The sequence below is a fragment of the Pollicipes pollicipes genome, unplaced genomic scaffold (genome assembly GCF_011947565.3).
Source record: "Pollicipes pollicipes isolate AB1234 unplaced genomic scaffold, Ppol_2.1 Scaffold_1600;HRSCAF=1878_pilon_pilon_pilon, whole genome shotgun sequence".
In the NCBI taxonomy this organism is placed as follows: Eukaryota; Metazoa; Arthropoda; class Thecostraca; order Pollicipedomorpha; family Pollicipedidae; genus Pollicipes; species Pollicipes pollicipes.
Window position 1 is genome coordinate 4,653,937 of NW_023595962.1, and position 20,984 is coordinate 4,674,920.

Genomic DNA, 20,984 nt, shown 5'->3' on the forward strand with positions numbered 1-20,984 from the left:
CATGGTCGGTTGTGAGCCGCCGCAGGGACGGCATGCGGCGTAGCAGACGCTCCAGCCGCTCGTTGTTGGCGTGCCGCACGTCATCCTCCGTAAGGTGCAGGTGGTGGCGGCGCTCAAGGCTGTCGCCCACTGCCTGGCGCCAGCCACGCGACACTGCCGGCACCGACAGAGCACACTGTACAGCGGACCGCAGACGCAGACGACGTTCATGTGCGACAAAAACATTTCCACCGGTCAGCACACCCAGCCAGTGACAACGTTTGTCGCGCAAGCGTGACAGTGAGTTGAAAACACACGTCACTGCCATTTCCCTGTGAGAGTAGGAGATCTTACACTGGCGGCGGTTGGCGGCCAGGTCGCTGGCAGCTGGTGCTGTCTTACCTGCTCGGAACACCGGCGCAAACAATCCGCATCAAGCGGTTCCATAGACAAAAAACATAACAATTCGACAACTGGAGGGCTTGAAGTCTGGGGACCCATGCGACGACAAAGCAGTGCGTAATGCAAGTGGGGCCCGCGAAAATAGTACAGCAATGATCCCAAACTGAAGCTGACAACGGTCAACCATGCCACCATTTAGCGTGATCATTACCTTCACGTTGCGCGATCTGGAGGGTGAGAGGGTAATCTTCGGCATATCTTTTTGCGACTTGTTTAGAAATCATACGTTGGGCTTAATTTTTCCACGCATGAACAACGCGAAAAAACTTGCGTCTGCATTCTATGCAATACTTTTGCACTATTTATCACGACTTATTCAAAATGCAGTCCCGTTTAAAGATGACATTTACAACAGATTGCGAGTACAAGCTGAACGCTCTGCCTCTCTCCTTCCCCACCGTCTTTCTCAAACTGCCTCTTATTTCTCTGACATTTGCCAGCACAATTTTCAACAATACGTCACGCGCTCAACGCTCGCGCTTGCTGTAAGCTTGGTCTTCTGCAAGAGCAGGGCGTGTGGTGGTAAAATATCAAACACGGCTCACACTAACATTACTTTGGGTGGTCCTGAGGGCTTGGTCTTGAGGGGTTAAGAGGGGGGGGGGGAGAGGAAATGTGCGGGAGGGGGAGGAACAATTGTCTGGCAACACTGAACAGTCGGTTCCGTGCTGATCGGGACGTGCGGGCCCATTTCCCTTGCAGGAGGAAGTCCTCGGCCCGCGATTTACATGGGTCGGGGCCCCTGAGTCAATGAAGGCCTTTCACTGTTGGTTCGGGGCCTACAGGGCCTAAAAGTGCGGCTTTTGTCGGCAAAGACCTCTATTCGGCCACGGGCAGTGTTCAAGGAGACCACACAGCTCACAGGGTGTAGGGGCGCGGATGGAGGGCCCGGAGTGCACGAGTGCTTGCTGCAGGTGACATTAAGAATCCCGGCTCCAAGGACAGGGCCCTCGAATGTCAGTCAGTGGGCCTCTTGCACCGATTGTAGACCCCCTGAGACAATGCGGGCGCCTATTTCAGCCAGGGACCACCAACACAGAACGGTTGGATGCGTGTCAGCCTGGGCCCTGCGGACATATTTGTCAAGCAAGAAAGAGGCCCGGGCCCGAGATTGGTGCTGGTAGGTGCCACTGAAATAATAGGGGGTCCTGCGTCAGTCAGGGGCCCACAGTGCCTTCGGTGCTGGCAAGGGGCCTCGAGTCAGCCATGGGAACGTTTACTGAACATGGACAGGGACGGGACCCTCGAATGTCACAGGGCCTATTGCGTTGACACTCTCGGACCAACGTGACCCTCCGTTCGCACGTTGTCCGTCGCCTGACATTAGTCACGGGACAGACGCAGCGAGGCTTAAGGAGACTGGAACGCCGGGCGTCTGGGTGTTTGACATGCGAGCGCGCATACTCAAAAATATGCTGCATAATGTAGGACTACTCGATTCTGAATGACGGTAGACCATACCAATGGAAATGTTTGACCTCGGTACGATGTTTACGGGCCCTCCATATCTCTGTAGAATCCAGAAAAATAACGACAAAGGACCTGAGCGTTAAGCGCCACTCACTGCTCTTGGTTCAGAAAGAGTCCACTGAACCATTGTAACATGAAAAGTGCCGGTGCTTTATTCTATGTGATTATGTGCCTAGTGATTAAATTCTGTTTTCAGTTTACTCACTTCGAAATGCAACGAGAAAGACGCCTTGCGGTGGCTTACGTGTTTTGTTTTTTTGGACATATGGGTGAAGGCAAAAATCAGTTATGCTTTTATGGGGAGGACATTTTATAGCCAGGGACCCTAGTCGGCCATGCACTCTTTCCCCTTACGAAGATTCTGGCTGCGCTCCTGGTCGCCGTGATAGCCACGACTGTCGTGTGCTCATGACTAGGTTAGAAGGTCCGGTGGACATATCTGCGGCCCATGTGCTTTGACATAAACAGCACTGGCAGTGGTGGTCATCTTGGATATAAAGGGAGAGGTTGGAGAGGTTGTGGCCGGTTGGGTGGGATTGGGTGCTAGTGACGTACACTCCTGTTCCCCGCCTCTCATGAATCGCCCGCTCAGGACTCTCGAATTACCAAGGTGAGCTTCTCGGGACTCGATGCTGTTATCTGTGTATGCTAATTATTCTTACAAATTCATGTTGCCTGATGTTTCAGTAAAGTACCAACACACGACTACAGCAAAGAGAATCAACATCACATCCATGGCACTACATCAAGTCATTTGTCTTACAGTTGACGAAGTAGTGGATAGCCGGCTAACCAGTCTACAAACCGCCATGACCGATGACATAGGCAGACATCGTACGTAAGGAAGAGCCAGGAGGATCTACAATGCCAAAACCAGCCAAGCCATAGTTTCTCACGCAAAGCTGTTCATCGTGGCGTGAAGAGAAACGCTTCCAGTATGACCCTTGATCTTTCGAAGCTCACAAGGCTCATCGCAATAATCGTAATCCATGAAGCTTGTGGCCAACGTTCTGCCAGCTCTTGGTAGAGCGTCGATTTCATGGGAGTGATATGCGACTGGTCAGGCACGACAACTTAAAATGCCTTGCAGTTTTGATCATAATGGTCCGAGATGTCCCTATTCTCTTTGTTTTGTAGGAGTATGCAACCGTGACATTAGCGAGCCGTCGCAATTATTGCATCACATTGAGACAGGTACATCAATTCATCATTTTTAATGGTCCGTGTTTGGTGTGCTGCCAGGAGAGCTAATGTTGACCTTTCGCCAAAGGGGAGGGGGAGGAGCGCAGTTGGCCACAGCAATAAATTAGGCATTTATCAAAATAAGGCGGGATCAGTCAGCTGAGAAACAAAACTTCAGGTAGGAATTAGGTTATTGGGCCATCAGCCCCCTCCCCTAGTCACTTAGAAAGTTTGACGCCCCTGGGAGATCAAGATAAGTGAGGCTGTCAGTGGCATAGGTCATTTGATCAGAACTTAGCGCGAGTGGAAGAGTCTGCAATGTGCGTGCGAGACCATCATGGCAACCATGGGTGTAACCCCTGACAGGTGGGCAGGGGTGGGAGAGAGACAGCACTCAGCTATACGGCCCTAGCACCCAGGGGCGGATCCAGAGGGGGGCACGGGGCCACGCCCCCCCCCCCTCTCCCTTGGGCTCCGAAGGGGCCCCATGGCCGGCCGAACAGGTGCAGTTTTTGAAATACAAAGCGCAACAAAACTGGGCATCTCTGGACTTTGAGGCGACCAAGAACAATTGTGAGCAAAAGTGCAGGGGCTATTAGAAGTTGAAAAAATCATTCAATGATTGGAAAAGTTGTTAACTGGAAATTTCAAGCCTTATTACACTGTCTAGAGGCCCCATACTGTTTGCGGGGCTTAAACGCCCACATACAGGATCATCCCGATCGTTAAGGAGCGTTCCACGTTTTCCTTTATCTCTTTGCATTTGCTCGGAGGGCCCTGCGCTGTTGTTGGAACCCTTCCTCTTAGCGTGCCTGGGCACTCTTGTCAATCATTGGCCCTTACACGGATTCTTTCCATTCGCCAGAAAGGCTCCTGGGCACTTCTTTTCTGAATGGGAGGGGGAGGGGTTACGCTCTTGTGGGGTCTGTTTGATAGCCTGCTCGGGCACATTCGATCGTTCGGGGCCCTCTACGTTGGGGCTTGGGCACGTGCTATTTGAATGCGGCCCTACGCACTTGTCGGACGCCCCTTCTGTTTGCCACCTCTGGCATGTTGGATTGCCCGGGAGCCCCGTACATTGTTTCTTGGTGTTTGAATTTAGGGCCCTCTTCTCCTATCGGGTCATCTGATAACCTGTTCGGCTAGACTCCATCTCTGGGGAGCCCTCCGCACCGGGTTTTGGGTACTTCTTATTCGAATGGAGGACCTTACGCTCCTGTCGGAACCCCTTCTTATAAGATCATTGGGCCCATTCGATAATGGGGGACCTCTACATCTGGTTTTGGATACTTCCTTTTAAGCGGAGGACCCTCTGCCCTTTTCGGGGCCCCAAATCGACTGCTACCGTGGTGCAGTCGATTATTTGGGGCCCTTTGTATCGTGTTGTGAGTATTTCATATTCGATGTTAACCTGCTCTGACGCACTGGATCGTTCGGGGATCCTCTGTATTAGATCCTGAATACTTACTATTTGAATGGAGGGCCGTACGGTCTTTTTGGGAATCTTATCTGTTAACCTGTTCTGGCACACTCGATCATTCAGAAGCCCTCTACATCGGGTCTTGAGTACTTCCGTTTTGAATGGAGAGCCCGACGCTCTTGACGGGGGCCCGATATGTTAACCTGCGTGGGCGCGCTCGACCGTTCAGAGCCGTCCTTTTTGCGTCTTGAATATCTCTTATTTGAATGGATGGCCCCATGTTCTTGGCGGGCCACAACCAGTCAGCTGCTCGGGCCGGGGGCGGATGCAGAAGGTCGGGGGGGGGGGGAGGCACGGGACCATGCCCCATGGGCCATGCCGAAGGTGACCTAAAGGCTCCGAAGGGGCCCATAACCGGCCGGACGGACGCAGTTTTCTTCCACAAAAACACAACAAAATTGGATGCCTTTGGGGCTACGGGCGACCAAGAGCCATGGTTAGCAAGACTAAAGAGTTCATAAGCAAACAAAGTTTATTCTTCGCTGATTGAGGAAGTGTTGCTTGAGAGAAATTTAGGACCTCATTGCGCTATCTAGAGGCATCACGCTGTTGGTTGCCTGGGCCTATACGTCCACTTGCCTGGCCAATCTGATCGCAAAGGAGCTTTCCACGCTGCCCTTGATCTTTTTGCATTTTCTCATAGGGCCCAATGTGCTATTGAGACGCTATCTAATCCTGAGCCTGAGCCTGAGCACTGTCAATCGATCAGGTTATCCCCATTCACCCGAAAGGCTCCATACACTTTTTCCGGGGCCCATATGCCAGGGCACACTCTCAGGGGCCCGTCATATAAGTCTCGGATTCTTTCTACTTGCTTGGAGGACCTTGTGCTGTTGCTAGGGCTCTTATAAGGTAAGGCACGGAAACACTCGATGCTCAGGGGCCCTCTACTTTGATGAAGAGCTCTCTCCCTTTGCTCTCATTTGCAGAAGACTCTTCATTCCTATCGAGGCTCGTGCTGTTAACCTGCCCGTGCACGCTTGATCGCACCGGGGTATTAATTTATGGTCTTGGATATTTCCCATTTGCTGAGAGGGTCCTGTGCTATGGCCGGGGCCTTATATATCAGTCTGCCGAAGCACTACCAATCGTTTAGAGGCCCACCACGCTGGTGTTGGGTTCTTTTTGCTTGCTCTGAAAACCCTACACCCTTTGACGGGAGCCACTTCGTTGGCCTTCTGCGGCACCCATGATCGCTCATGTTCCGTCCCTATTGGCCTTGGTGCCTTCGTCTGAGAGCAGCAGTCGAATATGCGCCGATGAATTTTTACGCGCTATTGCCGCACGTAGACATGCGCAGACGTCGTATGTGTCATTTCAATTGGCTATTGAGTGCGTGACACTCATTATACTAGTGCATCACGTTCTTAAAATATTTTGAACGCAAGGATATGTTGTGCTACTTAATAACAAAGGAAATATTCTGCATTAGTCATCAGCCATCAGCTGATAAGATCGCACAGCCGGCTAGTCGTAAATGCATAAGCCAGCAATTAAGTCCATGCTTGGTTTAAATGGCTGTTAGCAGCCAACACAAGTTTGTTTTCCCGTTGCTCCGAAACACTGAGCCTCAAAATTACAGCATTTAAAATGACCTGTAGAATATGAGCGAGCTCTATGTGTTTGAATGCGAGCATGCCTAGCTTTATAAGGTTGTGCAGAGTAAGATGGGTTTCCGTATTTATTAGATAAATGAAAAAGTAAATACATAATATATACGACGTAGCACTAGCCTTGAAAGGTAGCAACCGGAAGGCAATTTTTTTTTTTTGGAGGGGGGACCCCAAACTCCAGCGTGTCACGATGTTGCGTGCCCCCCTTAACGTGCCCCCCCCCCCATACATAGATACATATATACGTATATCTTACAAACGACGTAGCACCTGCCTTAAAACGTAACGACCGAAATGCATTGATTTTTTGGAGGGGGACCCCAAACTCCGGGGGGCCCCGATGTTGAGTGCCCCCTCTCCCTTGACGAAATCCTGGATCCGTCTCTGCTTGCACCAGTGGGCGGACCCGCCGCTTCGAAACACTAATTAACGTCGACATCTATCGCACACTGCTATCACCACTGGTGGCCATAACGACGACCAGATGTCGCTAACAATGCAATATGCGCCTGACTCGGAGCCAATGGAGAGGCTGAGGGTCCATTGCCTGACAGATCGAAATGATCGCGTGAAAAGGTCAGTTTTCGATTGTCCAGCGGTCAAATGTTAATGTCTGTGCGTACTGGACATGATGATGTTGCGTGATCTCAGTAATGATCCTTCCAGGTTTACTTTGGCATGTGTCCCGGCGGTGTTTTATGCATGGCTTGAATGGAATGTTCCACATTTAAGATATTGAGATAAGCATCAAATATGACGGGAAAAGCTTACATGTAACTATTGGTGAGCGTTCAAGCTTCAAAACCCACCCTGCGTAGCAAAATTTTAAAGTTGGTAAAAATGCGCCCCGTTACGTCATTGTTTGATGGCGTCATGGAATGGTTTTGTGACGACAGCAATACCTGACAGCATCTGGCAGCCAGACGCTTGAAAGGCACGAGCATACATTTCTAAGTAAATGATCACATATCATGAGCATATGAAAGCACTTTAAGGTGATAGTAATTGCATCACAGTCTTTGACAACCTGACACCAGGGCTGAACATTGTGTGCTGAAGCGTATTCAAGCAAATTGCATACAGAAATCATGGCTGAATTATTCTTAACCAAGCTATCCTAACAACACGCAAACACAACTGACTAGAATCCTTGCAATGGAAGTTCAGGTGTCAACGCCACACAATGACCCATCGCATGTGTTACCTACCTCCGCGGATCGCCAACAACTGTGAGGGCCTGAGGTATTGTAGGATGAGGTCTTGCGTCTTCGTCGGCAGCTGTTCAAAGTTGGTACATGGCGTTGCCTGGAAACGTTTCATGCAGTCAACTTGAGAAGCCCACACCAAATCAGTAATTCGAATCATCAGCACGGTCCAGTTGATGCAACACCTATACGACGATGGCAGTTTTCTTACATCAGCATTGTGCTTGACACATTTTCAGCAGGATCGATGCCGACTGTGGCCCACGACACCCACAACGCATGGTGTTGGTTCTCGCTCTGACTTTGGGCAGCGCAGTGCAAGTTTGAGGCGAATAGGATTCGACTCAACCAGGTATGGATCAAAAACGGAATTGATTCCGATGGTTGGATTCCGATGTAACGTATAGCGAATAACCAGCTCTTGAAAAAATGGCCTTCATAACATGGTAAACAGGGCACGTGTTTCAACAAAAACACGGCTATCTATACTTGCGGCTCATTTGGTGCGAATTTAAGGGGAGTGTTCCACATTTGCGTGGGGGTTTGAGCTGACATAGCCAAATTGCAGATCACTTGGTGAAGTTCATAACCCTGACCTCGTTAAGACCTAAAACCCTTTAATTTCAGAGCTCCACGCCCGCGAAGATGTGTAGACTATTTCAAGGTCATTCAGGCATGCATGACGCCGTGGGAACGTCATTCAAATCCTGGCACCTCACAGGCCAGGCGGCGTTCAAGGCCAGGAAGAATATTCTCATCCAGCCGTTCACATCTGGCGTTCGTGAGTGCGAATTCCAAATGACTCAAAAATCAAAGGGCTCGTCAACAATGCTGAGTACGCAGTGGTAAGCTTTAGCGACGAAACGCGTTTTGTGCTGCATAATATAAGAAGTCCGACACAACTTTTTCACTTGGTAGTTAGCACAGAATATACGACTTGTAATCGAATATCTTAAGAATAACGATACAATCGAGTGTGTAGATACAAGTAAACGAATAATGTCATAACTGAGTGAGTGAATACAAGCAAGCATTTTGAATCCGCGAATAAACAAACAAGAACATCAGGACAGAGGGCCGAGATATGAACATGTGACAATATTTGGCTCCGCAAACACTTCCAGCCCGTGCTGCTATCCCTCGACGATGAAGTACTACAAATAAGTGAAATTTTCACACGGCTAGTTTGGCAGTATCTCAACGTCATGCAAACGCCACATGGCACAATCGAACATTGACACACCATCGAACATATTTACTGAAAATGAAACTCGTGTTGTCTACAGCAGCCTTTTTCTCTCAAAAGTACACCAATAGTTATAAGTGAGTATACCTCATCATATGTGACGCTTGCTTTAACATCTTCAACTGTGGAACATTCTCTTTCAACTCCCTAACCATTCAGGCATCTCTGTGCCAACACTATCATGCAAACTGAACAACCAATTTGTAGACTTGACTTAGACCTGAAACTGCGGTTCGTTGACTCAAATCCAGTCCGAGTTTCAGTGAAATTACAAAGGTAAAACGATTTCCCTCAACTCAACGGAAAGATGGCCGACGCGGCAATCAATTCTGAGTCCACCTATCATGAAGTCCAGGTGTGCGTAACGTCATACACATTCATTGTAATGGTAGCAAAATGTCGGCTACAAAACGATTTCGCCGCCTCCTACTTGGATACTTTTGTCTTCTTCCTGACTCCTCACGTGCTAGAAGTCAGTCTCTGCACAATTTGTGTCACGTTCTTGGGACGTCCCATTTCTCCCATGCAATGATGCAAACCTGTCACGGTATTCAAATTGGTTTTCAACATCACTGGCAGGTGATTTGACGCTTTCACCTTATGTGTCATGATTTGCGGTCAGTTCAACAGTTTGCCCGTATATACGACAGCCACACTTCATTCAAGGTCACACCGCCTTCGCAAGAGTTTACCTGCTTTTTGGTAACCATGACCATAACCATAACTATGATAACCATCACAACCATTTACTTGCTTATTGATAACCGTTCATCACCATAGCCATTGCTTATTGATAACCGACCCAAAGTATCCTTGTACCTTACTGACTTCACCGGAATGCTGACCTGGTGACAGTTTGATCCGAGTCACTTTACGACAGAGGCTGTCGGAGACACCCACCTGTATCTTGAACTGCGCCTCGAGGAACTTGCACCGCTTTTTTAGCGCCATAGACCGTTTCCGTTCCACGCGCCGCTCGTCAGCCAGCCTGGAGTGACGTCACAACATACCATGTGACGTAATGATGTCAGGTGGCGAGACAAAGCGCTACGACGATGTTCAGATGGAGAGTGACCAATCATGATTCACAACAGCACACCATCATAGCGCACATGCCCCGTCACCAAAATGGTTAAGCTTGATGCATTCATCTTATACTAGCAGTTGCCTAAAACGGGGCCAGTTTCATTGATAGTAAAAGCGAATATCCAGAGGTTGTGTGCATCAAAGTGATGCATCATGTATCGCAGCAACGAGCGAGAATTTATCGTATTGTTTATTCTTTGCACCTTACATCACGTTCGCTTAAAATTTAAAACACAGTACGTGCAGCTGTTAAACATAGAGCAAAACGCATATTTAGACTTTTGATATTCGAATGCACCTTTGGAGCTAAACAAATATCACTTCTTACGCCAAATATGTCGTCGGCAATTTTCCACTGTACATTGCCCACGCTTTATGCTGCAACCCAAATGCATTTAACGAGGCAAAGCTGGTTGAAGACCATATGGCTGGAGTCAGGATGCAAACAGTCCCTTTGATGGTTGAAGTCGAGGGCAATTTCTTGTCTGGTGAACGTGCCGAAAGGAACATTGCTATCTCGCCACTGTCATGACATTACATGGCTGGTGTTGTTGATTCGGGCTGCATGCAAGGACGCCATAGCACTTACGCTTTGCAGTCATTCAGGTCATTCGATACGCATTGACTTCAGATCGGCTCCAGATCATTTCAGTTACGAGTGCTGTTATATGCGACGCATCGCATCGGTGGTGACAACTGGCTGGTTGCCCACCACTTCCCAAAATTCCCGCTTTACTGGTAAGCATTGAGCTACATTGAAGTGGTGGCAGTTACCCTCCCCACTAAACATATGGGCGTGGCATCCCCGATGAAGCGTGTGATGGCTGACCGGTCAGCCGACTTAAGTGGCTCCGCCAGCTGCACCGCGATGGCGGGGGTAATTCGGAGTTCCCTTTCCCGTATTATTAAGCTCATGCTCTTACGGCTTCATCCTTCATGCTCGCATTATTTCACTTCTTGTTTACATTTCAAGTACCAATTGATGATGGCAATGGCTGCCACTGATATCCACGTTTTGTTCCAAACCTGTTTCATATGACCCACCGCTTTCTTGGGCCCGCGCGTCGCTCATTCACAATGAAGTCACGCGAGCATCTGCATTCGCAAGTGAGCCCCACTTTTAAACTTTTGCTCCTGCACCATCCTCCGCAACAAACGGCTTATTTCGACCCGACCGATGTCATCTTGATCTCGAAACAGCCATTGTCCATGGGAACCTACCGTGATACCACATCCACTCGTACCCGCGCGACTGCCCATTGCCCGATGGCTGACTGACCCGAACACACCCCTGAATTTCGTTGGCAGCGCCAAGCTGGGCGGAGACACGCATGCGCAGGTGACGTCATGAATAAATCCTCAGATGTCGCTTAAGCAGATGCCAGATGCAAACTCGCCACTACGGCGCGTGCAAGACCACGCGACATTCCGTTGAAATTGGTACTGTAATTTGCTCAGGAGTTGGTAGGCTGCTGGCTTCGCATCGCAGATCTTTCATGGCGGTCGATTTCAGTGACAATGTTTAAAATGTTTCGAAGCCTGTCAGTGCTCATGTGCTTGATCTAGTTTTTTTGGCGGTGATCGCTCATTACACTAACCAGACCGCCTCAAGTGCACTGACATGGAAAGCTGTTCGAGCCCAGACCGTACGGCGTATTGAACTTCTCGTGTGTTACCACCACGATGCAAAACTGCAACACCTAAAACTATAACTTGTCTCATGGCCTCAAACGTCAGAAATAAAACAAGAAAGTCAAATCGGCACGACCAGGCAATGAACATTACAATACAGGCATGAAGCACCATGCAGGCATGAAGCTGTCAAGCGAGTGGGCCCTCGCTCATGTTGACCCACAATCTATCGTCCGTAGCGTCTTCCCTAAGCATAAAACTGCTTCCAGGAAGTGCTCGAGAACTGTTGATACGGTCGCTCGCATCAACTGGGGCGTCATCACGGCTACCATTTCGCCGCACAGCAACCAACCATGCAGCATTGGTTTTGGCTTGATCCACCACGTACCGGCTTTCAGCAGCCCGGCACAGAGCTCTTTCGAGCTCAGCTCGGAGTGACTGCACCTCACTCTCAAGCTCTTGCCTGGCGATGCTGGCTGCATGGCTGGTGGCCTGCATTGCAGACAGCTTGCCCTTGCTACTGGCCAGGTCCAGCTCCGCCTGGGGGCAACCGTGACGTCACACATTTCTGAGAGCGTGTCCTTGAAGGGGATCGGCTCCATCTGGTGACAGCACTGACTTCACACTCCTCGGGTAAGGTGTTCTTGTTCTTACTACTGGCGAGACCCACCTTAAACTGGACACAGTAGTGACGTCACACATATAATGGTCAGCCTATCTTTATTGCCGGCCAAGTCCAGCTCCACATGGGGAAGTAGTGACATCATCAATGGCTTATCATCATATGTAATAGGGATCATTTTTCCCGACTTCTGGCCTGGTGCAGATCCACATGGGATGGGTGCTATTAATTCTCTGGGATTGGGAAAGGGGCGGGGGACATATCACGATTGGATGAGTTTAAATGAAAGTCGAGAAAACAATCTGACCCGAATGTTTCATTCTAAAACCAGAAGTTTAAAAAAGGCGTGAATACCACGAGGAAAATGGAGGTAACAAAATACTGGTTTGTAAAAATCAATAAGACATTTCTTCGCAGCGAGTGCACATGCCTTCTAAACCCAGCGGTGACGTCACATCTATTAGTCAGGGTGTCTTTATTAACAGCCAAGACCGCCTCCACCCAGGAATGGCAGTGACGTCACAAGTCTCATTTAGCGTGTCCTAAGCACCGGCCAGACCCAGCTTCGCCAGTGAACAGCAGTGAAGTCAAACAATATTGGTACTCGCGAATGTCAGTGGAAGCCTCTTGCATTAATCGGGGATGCGGAAAGAATTAAGGGCCAGTGGTATCGGTCAGGGCGGACAGCGCCTAACAGGGCATCCTTTGTCGGCAAGCAGCCCCGACGCAGCCATGGGCACATTTACAGAACAGGAGCTGGAACGGAATTGCGAATATCAGAGGACCTCTTGCGTTGGCCGGGGCGTCTGGCAATGAAAAGCGTTACGTCAAACGCATATCAAACGGGTCAATAAGTGAAAACGGAATGACCCAAATACTGAACGGGGCCCTTCGTCCTGTTTCAGCCGCGAACCCGATAGTCGAACTGGGGTCCCTGTGCAATTAGTGGATTCATTCGTGCCAAACAGTGAACAGATTGTGGGCGTAAAATGTCCTCAGTAGTCGGCGCGCCCTGAAACCCCATCGTCATTATCATCATCATCATCATCAATGAACAGACTAACATGTTTCACTAAAGCTATTCATGCGTCTAGGTGGTCACGCTTCTGAGAATCATGTTCACTAGGAAGAGAAATTTTAAGATTTGGGAGACAATTTTGGTTTCTGGAAAGCAGCCATAGCCCTCATTTTTCTTAGGGGAAGGACACATGTCAGATGTGCCCCTGACTCCTGAGAAGCTTGTCCTGCACAATCATCCAGAAGCCTTCGTTAATATCTTGCCTCATAGAAGCCATACCCATGTGAACCCGCCCTCGCGCTCCGTGTCCAAAATTGGCCGACTTTTGTTCAGTCATTTTTTTTACGAAGGTTTATGAAACTAGGCCCAGGTCATGTCATTGAACTGAAAAACCATCACACAAATACCTGCGAACACACTTATACCAATGAGCCTTTCTGCACTTACATGATATTATACTGGACTTCCACAGCAGAGAGCTATTCTCTCAGCGTACCAAAACACGTCCTCATTAAACTCCTTGCTTGCCTGCAGAACAGTTAGCTCTGCCAGCTAACAACTGATGTTTTAAAGAATCTAGGTTTATCTTCGGCGACGTCGCGCAGATCTATCGGCCAATATTCACTGATCTCTTGTGACCTCACTCTGACCCGTGACCTCGTGCCTACCTGGTGCCGGCTGCTTTCGGCCTGCTCCAGCAGAGCTCTGCTCTCCTCTAGCTGGACGCCAAGAGCGTTCCTGGCTCGTTCTGAGGCGTCCAACTGCGCCTGGAGCTCGGTCTTCACCCGGACCTCCTCCTTCAGGAGCGCCGTTGTTTCGCCGATCTCGGCCTGGTAGCGCCGCACCGCCTCCTGTTCTCCGGCAATCGACGCGTTGGCCGTGTTGAGGGCGGTCTCCAGCTCGTTGATGTTCTGCTCTAATCTCTTGAAGCGCTCGGCCTCGACGCAGTTCTTGGCCTCCTCCAGCAGCCATTCCATGGCCGAGAAGGTCTGCTGGAGCGTTCGGTTGGGACCTGGGTTGCCGACGTCCTCCCCGATCTGGTCCGTGATGTCCTATGGGCCATAGGTCAGCTCAGGTCAGGCCACGTTCGGTCCCAATATTCGGCACCGGTCAGTTATTGGCAAGAATGACTGCTCGGTTCCACGTGCTAGATTGTACAGCGTACGATACACACCGAGCATGATGCAGGCAGGCGAAGTACCCTTAAACTAAAATACGAAGATTGAGACGGCAAGCAAAGAAGCCCAATGCAAATCAGCTAGATAAAATTATTTCGTTGCGGCTCAGCCTGTGCCATCCGTTTGACATTGGCTTTAATTGCTGCAGGAATGTGGCTTACTGCTGTTCTACCTAAAGATGGTTGTCGTCAATAGGGCCAAAGTTGAGCTTGCGAAAGTCATAGGTAACAGCACAGAACGGCAGCATAACGGCAGACCAGCATATTTCCTCCAACGGCATTTCGTAATGGCTGATCATACCATCCCGACACACAGCTACAGCAGGCTACAGTTAGCGAAATCAGGACAGGCGGTCGTATGTGGCAGGAAATATTTGCTTTGCCAGAGGCACGGGAGAAAATGGGCAGCGGAAGCCTTCACCAGATCCAGAAGCTTTTGAACACCAGACAACATCAATCTATGGGTCGGCGAGCCTACCTCGTTCTTGCCGGACAGGACCTTGTTCTCGCGGCGGATGGAGGCGAGCTGCCGCTGAGACTCCTCATATGCAGCCTTCACTCGGAGTAATTCGCTACTGTAGTTGGCACACGCCTTCCTCGAGGCGTCCAGCTCGGCTGACAGGCCCTCCAGCCCCATCTCGCCCTCATTGCACGTCTGCAATGCAGTAGATAAATATAATTTGCTGCGTTTGCAGAGGAGTGGCCCGAGGTTATCATCCAATTTGTGTTGACAAGATGTCTTAAGGTTTTCCTACTTGGATATACCGTCCACTTCTCCACAAATGTCAGCAAGTCCTTTGACTCATGCATGAAAATAGCATTATGACTTGTTGAAGATTTGGTCCGAACACCCTCGAAAAGTTGCATTCAAAGCATACCACTGTGCATGTTAACGGGGCAATGAACGGCCACATTACCTTATTCCCAGCGTGAAATAACAACAACCTTGAGGGTCAATCTTGGCGATGCTCGGCAATGTTGATCACGAAGAGTTAGTGCTGGATGCCTTAGGTAGATTCAGTCCGTGCGAAAGGAACGTACTACCCATAGAACCACGCATTTCACAACGTTCCGAAAAAAACTCGTCGCCTATTTTTGCCCTACCTGTGGTTAGCCTGCTACGTAGCTGTTGAGTTGAAAGTACGTAAAGTTGTAGTACGTAAGTACGTAAGCTAGTACGTAAAGTTGAAAGCTTGTTTCTGAGAACTCCTAATCCTCGCGATGGTACAAAGTTCTAAGCAGACAGTTATCATAAGACGTTCATCGTAAGGGCAAAATGGTGCTTTGAAAATGAGTTACCATGGCGAAGCGGAACACATTTTTCACTGGCGTGAAGTGGGCCATCCATGCCCAGAATCCCATGACGGATACATGAAACAATAATGACGCACCCATATCTGCCTTCTCAGCGGCTCAGGTCAATACCAGCCAAGATTTCCCCACCATACTCAGCATCGGGGATAATCGTACTTTAAATACAAGGCGGTTTTGGAAACTTGACCTGACACGTCGTTGGTATTGAATGACCCTTGTGCCACCATTAGCATAACATTTATTGCCGCTAATGACGTTGGAAGGTGCGTTTCATTTATTTTGCATTGCAATTTTTAAGACTCAACATAAAACAATCGCTGCCTGGCATGCCAACGAAGGCGTTGTCAGCAATGGGGGTGCTTAGCGTAAAGCCTCTTCATGCTTTGGGAATGCACTTTACAAGCAGATGCCGAGCTCATAGAACTAATCATATGTTGCGAAACGCAGATTTATTGGTTCTCAGCCAGCAGAGCCCTTAAACTGAGTTCAAATGTCTGATTTGGCTTCAGCTTACAGCTGTAAAAGTACGGCATATGAGGAGCAGTATAGCAAACAGTAGTAGTCCGTGGCGACTGCTCAGTTGGTTTGAGCGCCGGTGCTTCGGCTCACTGACCCATGGTGGGGTGGGGTCGTGTCGCTTTATACGCTCGCTATTTGTCACTGACTTGGATTGCCTTTGGCTTGTGAAAGCAGCCGCACAAGAGGCCTCAGGACGGAACGTACGCAGTGTTGTGGCACGTTGAACTTTGCCACCAAATTCTGTCACTGACCCCAAATTTCTGCATCGGACGGAGAGATCATGGCTACCACGCGCTGCTGAGCATAGGTTCTGATCCCAGAATTATGTTCATTGAAAAGGTTCGGACATAAATGAATGAAAAATAGTATTTTCTTTCACTGATAACGGCAGCACTGATGGCGCGACCACGCGCTGTGTCAACAAGATAAGCTTACCCAGTTGGTGCTCTCCGAGTCTGGCCGAGTTGTGATCTCGGATGAATGATCACTGGTCGTCACTTCATCATCTGAGTTGGACGCTTCCATAGTGCGGCAAATGGCAACGGCGCTGCTGAAACTTAGATTCTTCTCAGACAACAGTCTTCTTTGCATTTGATCATCTGCTATTCCGAAGATGAGCTGTTCTAGCAGCCTGACCCCGAGGGTATCTCCAAAACAGCAGTCGATGGCATTTTGGCGGAGAACAGCAGCGTAGTCAGCGACTTGTTGGCCAGCGCGACGGACGCGCGAGCCGAACTTGCGCCGGCTGATGGTGACTGAAAGGTCAGAATCCTCCTGACCTTGCATAACCAGAAGCAACTCTGCAAGAGGTACGTCCATCGGCTTCCGAGGTGCAATCAAACTGCGAAGAACGGCGTATGCCTTTCTGCCACATGCCGTCAGGAAGGAGACTTTTTTCTTCCTCTCGTCAGTGATGCCGCTGTACTCGAAGAACAGCTCTAGGCGCTCCTCCCACTCTGCCCACGAGCTCGAGTCGGGGTCGAACGGCTCGATGTGTTGATTCAGCGGAGTCATATCTGATGAGGCAGCCATGGTCAGGGTTCTGAAACGGAAGGATGTCATGTTCACTGCGGACAAAATACAAAACACGGTGCTTATTTGCATAGGATCATGGCAGAAGAATGAAGGGTGAGAGGCAGATGTGGCAACAGACACCTCAGTTTAAGTTCAGCTGTCGAGCGGACTTAGTCAGCGGTAAGCAGCAATGGCATAGGAACGGTTCAATAAGCGAAGGTTTGGACAGGGTCAAAGCATACTTGAGGAATATTTCCTGGGAAGTAAGCCAGGCGACCGGAGGAAGGATGACTAGCGGACAAAGAACTTCAAGTCAAGAACTAAGAAAACAAAAGGTCGACTACCATAAAGTGGAGTGGAAAAAGTCAAAAAGATACAAGTCAAATTGAAAATGACACAGGGGTGAAAGACAAAAAGGCAAAAGACTAAGTGAACAACAGAGAAAAAAGGCAAACTGTTGCCTTTTGGTCTCCCACTTGTACGGAAAAAGGGAGAAGGACGAGTCTTACAAATACAATTCAACGTGAAAGAGTTTTGTCTAAGTCTTTGAGTTTTTTCTTGTTGCATTTTGGTCGTGTGAATTTTTGTCCCGACGCTGCTATAAGAAGGGTTCTTTTGATATGCAGACACAGCGGCCGCACCACACATGCTGCAAACGGAAACACTTGGGCTCGCATCTCAGAATGGTGTCTGACCGACTGCAGCATGCCACCTCGTTTCTGTGAAAAGATCAGTAAAGGTTCAATTTAGACGTGGATAGGAGTCATATCGCATTTTTCTTTTGCTAACTAATCAGGTTAAATTGATAGCATAGATAAGGTGTAACGTTGATCAGTTTAGTGAGCGCACGCCAGACATATATACGAGTCGGCACACCAACGGCCTCGTCCCTATTCAAGAAACACCTGCGCGCACCACATGACCAACACATGCAGAGCCCGTCTTAAAAAACATACACTGAGGCCTTCATTATCGGTATATACCATCACCACCTGCTCACCTTTACCATCGAAAAATAAGACCGAACAGTTTTAACAAATATTCCTCCGTTTCAACATTGTTTCCCTTGGGCAGGTGAAATTCTACGAGTAGTTAGGCATTTTGTGTCATTGGAAGGTGACAGCCTACACAGTTAAGATGCCACAATACGGCCAGATGAAAGGCAGGTGAGAATTGTAAAATTCGAGTTAACGGCCTGTGGCGCGTCAAAGTTTCCGTGTTCCTTGGTTTCGCCGACTTGTTTCAGGAGACCGGTTCTTGTCAAAGCATTTTGGGCAGAAAAAATCGGGAAGCTCGAAATTCTACCTGGCAAAGGCATGGTGACCAAAACGTCATGGCCCTAAAGCCATATAACTGGAGTTTCGCCTCTAAAAACAAGTCACAGCTCTTTTTAAAACTTGATGCGAACCCTTTGAATGGATGGATTTTTGGGATCAGCGCTCATGCTGAGCAGTACTTGTTGTGTAAGCCCTGACCCCCACCATCCGATCGCGCAATTCCAGGCAACGGCAGAATTTAGTGGCGAAAGCTTAACGTGCCGCACGGTTCGCTTAGCACGGTCCGTTCTGCCCTCTGACGTCAACTGACCTTTAACACGACCGCTGCCACCGGCCGCAGGCCATACCTGCCAGGGGCAAATAGCGAGCGCCCTGAAGCGACTCGAACGCCCCTGCCACAGATGGGTAGATCGGAAGACAGGCGCTCTAACCAACTGAGCCACCGGGACGGACTTGGCGAGGTTGAAGGCACTCATTTCGGATTTTCCTCGTCCGAGCTCTGCTCCCGTCCACCGTCGGTGGCCACTGCCTGGACTGGCTGCCCCCGGAATAACTGACTGCTGACTGATCGTATGACTGTTGTACTGCAAGCTTATGGACGAGCATCACTGATTATTGGTGTGTACAGCAGACGGCATGCCCGCTACAGTTCCTATTTGCGAAATCATCCCTTACACCACACCCAGTAAAAAATAAACTTTCGGAAAACTGCCTGCATGAGACATGAATTGGTCCATCGGACATTTATTTGCCCCTCCTTCAGCGCAGAAAGGACAGGAAGGAAGAATAAACTTGCCTGAAGCAGGTTCCGTGTCTAGATCTGTGGCAGGCGTTGGGCGTAGGCCGGTACTTAAGGAAATTTGAAGTTACATGTTTTGTCGGCTTGTGATGCAATTTCCGTGAAACTGCCATTATAAGGCCAAAAATGATATACATATATATATATATATATATATATATATATATATATCTATATCTCTATACCTATATCTATATAACATGATACTGTAATCGTAAGCCTTCATTGACACGGCTACCATGATGCTGGCACGTTCAATAATCACAATTATTACCTCATTTGCCTGACGAATATATAATGACCCCTATTCGGCGAGCTAGCGACGGCCGGGCGCGCGCACGGGAGCTCCCTCTCTCACCGGAAAAGTGTGCCCTTTGACGATATTGAAAGGGAATGCTCCTCCTTTATATGGGGTTTTGAACTGAAACAGCCATCCTGAAGTCTTCTTGATGCAATTCACGGCCATGTCCTTTTTAAGACCCAACATCCTCTGGTTCCTGAGTAATTCGCCCGCAAAAGTGTGAAAAGGTTTACTGGGAGACTATTTCAAAGTCACCATGGCATTGATGTCGTCATAGAAACGTCATACATCATACGTCATACGGTCGCCGTTATATTACAGGCTGTTTTCTGCCTGTGGTCATAGCAGCACGGCCTCTTATGCATTCGAAAATGCCATGATGCGGCGCGTATGATACAATGCGCGGAAGGCGATTGGCTGTTAGTAAAATTTCGCTCTTGAATGCGCGCCGCGAACGTAAGCGTGAGCATTTTCGGATTGTGCGGCACTCGTGAAAGTGATTTGTATATTGTATCATGCGTTTTTGGTCTGTCATGTCAAAAGCAGAGTCAATCCAAGAATGCACACCTAACCCATATCCTAAACTAGGCTAACCTAACCTAACCTAACCCAACCTAACCTAACTGAGAATAGACCAGAACCTAAGCTAAGCTAAGCTAAGCTAACCTGACCTGACCTAACCTAACCTAACCTAACCTAACCTACTAACCTGACCTAACCTAGCCTAACCTAACCTAACCTAACCTAACCTAACCTAACCTAACCTAACCTAACCTAACCTAACCTAACCTAACCTAACCTAACCTAACCTAACCTAACCTAACCTAACCTAACCTGAGAACAGACCAGAACCTAAGCTTAGCTATGCTAACCTGCCCTAACCTAACCTAACCTAACCTAACTAACCTAACCTAACCTAACCTAACCCAACCTAACCTAACTAACCTAACCTAACCTAACCTAACCTAACCTCCCCACCCTATATCCCCTTCAACCCAGCGTCCCATTGGCGTCCATGTTCCATGCCATATATAGGTGCCATATAGTGAGCCTTTATTTAGCTGCCATGTTCTCATTTTGCTTTACATTCCGCACCCAATCCCCCTGCAACCCATGGTCCCGTTGGCGTCGAGGATCAAATTTCATGGATTCTTGTTATCTTGGCCCGGTACATTTTTATGGTTCTTGATGCTGCTTGATGCGCAGTAATGTTGTGACCCGCGCAGTAATGGCGCCGGTGTCGCGGGTGCTGTGTGTGTGCGGCGCTCGGGAGCTCGCCATCGTAATTATTAAAAATTGAAGGTAAGATCATGAATCTATCTGTTTTGTGATTATTTACGATATGTCCTGCCTTAAACACGACGAATGGTCTACCTTGGTCCCGTACATTTTGTAAAGTTCTTGGTAAGCAGAAATATTGTATTTTCGCAACGGCAACGCAGAAACGGCGCTGGGGAGCCCAGGCGGTGCGGTGCGCGCGGCGCTCGGGAGCCCGCCATCGAAGTTATTGAAATTCGAAGGTAGGAGCATGAATCTACCTGTTTTGTGATTATTTACGATATGTCCTGCCTTAAACACGACGAATGGT

The 20,984-nt window shown here is 48.9% G+C and overlaps 2 protein-coding genes across 6 annotated transcripts in view; one reads left to right on the forward strand and one right to left on the reverse strand.

Moving 5' to 3' along the window:
• Window positions 1-20,984, forward strand: part of LOC119090399 (plectin) — a 79,056-nt gene that overhangs the window by 36,392 nt on the left and 21,680 nt on the right. The window lies entirely within an intron of this gene.
• On the reverse strand, window positions 104-18,540 carry LOC119090411 (myosin heavy chain, muscle). 4 transcript variants are annotated; one of them, XR_005093223.1, is made up of 6 exons: window positions 16,441-18,540; window positions 14,651-14,827; window positions 13,664-14,047; window positions 11,744-11,895; window positions 7,395-9,625; window positions 104-153 (listed from the first exon to the last, which is right to left on the reverse strand). XR_005093223.1 is itself a non-coding variant. In XM_037213227.1 (6 exons), exons 1-6 carry the CDS (start codon window positions 17,107-17,109, stop codon window positions 7,387-7,389), a joined length of 1,575 nt encoding a protein of 524 aa, XP_037069122.1. In that variant the 5' UTR covers window positions 17,110-18,538; the 3' UTR covers window positions 5,404-7,386. The 4 variants fall into 4 exon arrangements, 2 of the variants coding, with proteins under 2 accessions (XP_037069111.1, XP_037069122.1); XM_037213227.1 differs by lacking the exon at window positions 104-153 and having other exon boundaries at window positions 5,404-7,491; window positions 9,538-9,625; window positions 16,441-18,538; XM_037213216.1 differs by lacking the exon at window positions 104-153 and having other exon boundaries at window positions 5,403-9,625.

Bases quoted from the DNA above. Each gene is read 5' to 3' on its own strand.
- LOC119090411 (XM_037213216.1), bottom strand. From the start codon at position 17,109: ATGCAAATAAGCACCGTGTTTTGTATTTTGTCCGCAGTGAACATGACA. The intron at 11,896-13,663 runs GTAGGCACGAGG...GGTTGCCCCCAG, and splicing joins CCGAAAGCAGCCGGCACCAG to GCGGAGCTGGACCTGGCCAG. The intron at 9,626-11,743 runs GTACGTGGTGGA...ACGTCACTCCAG, and splicing joins TGCCGGGCTGCTGAAAGCCG to GCTGGCTGACGAGCGGCGCG.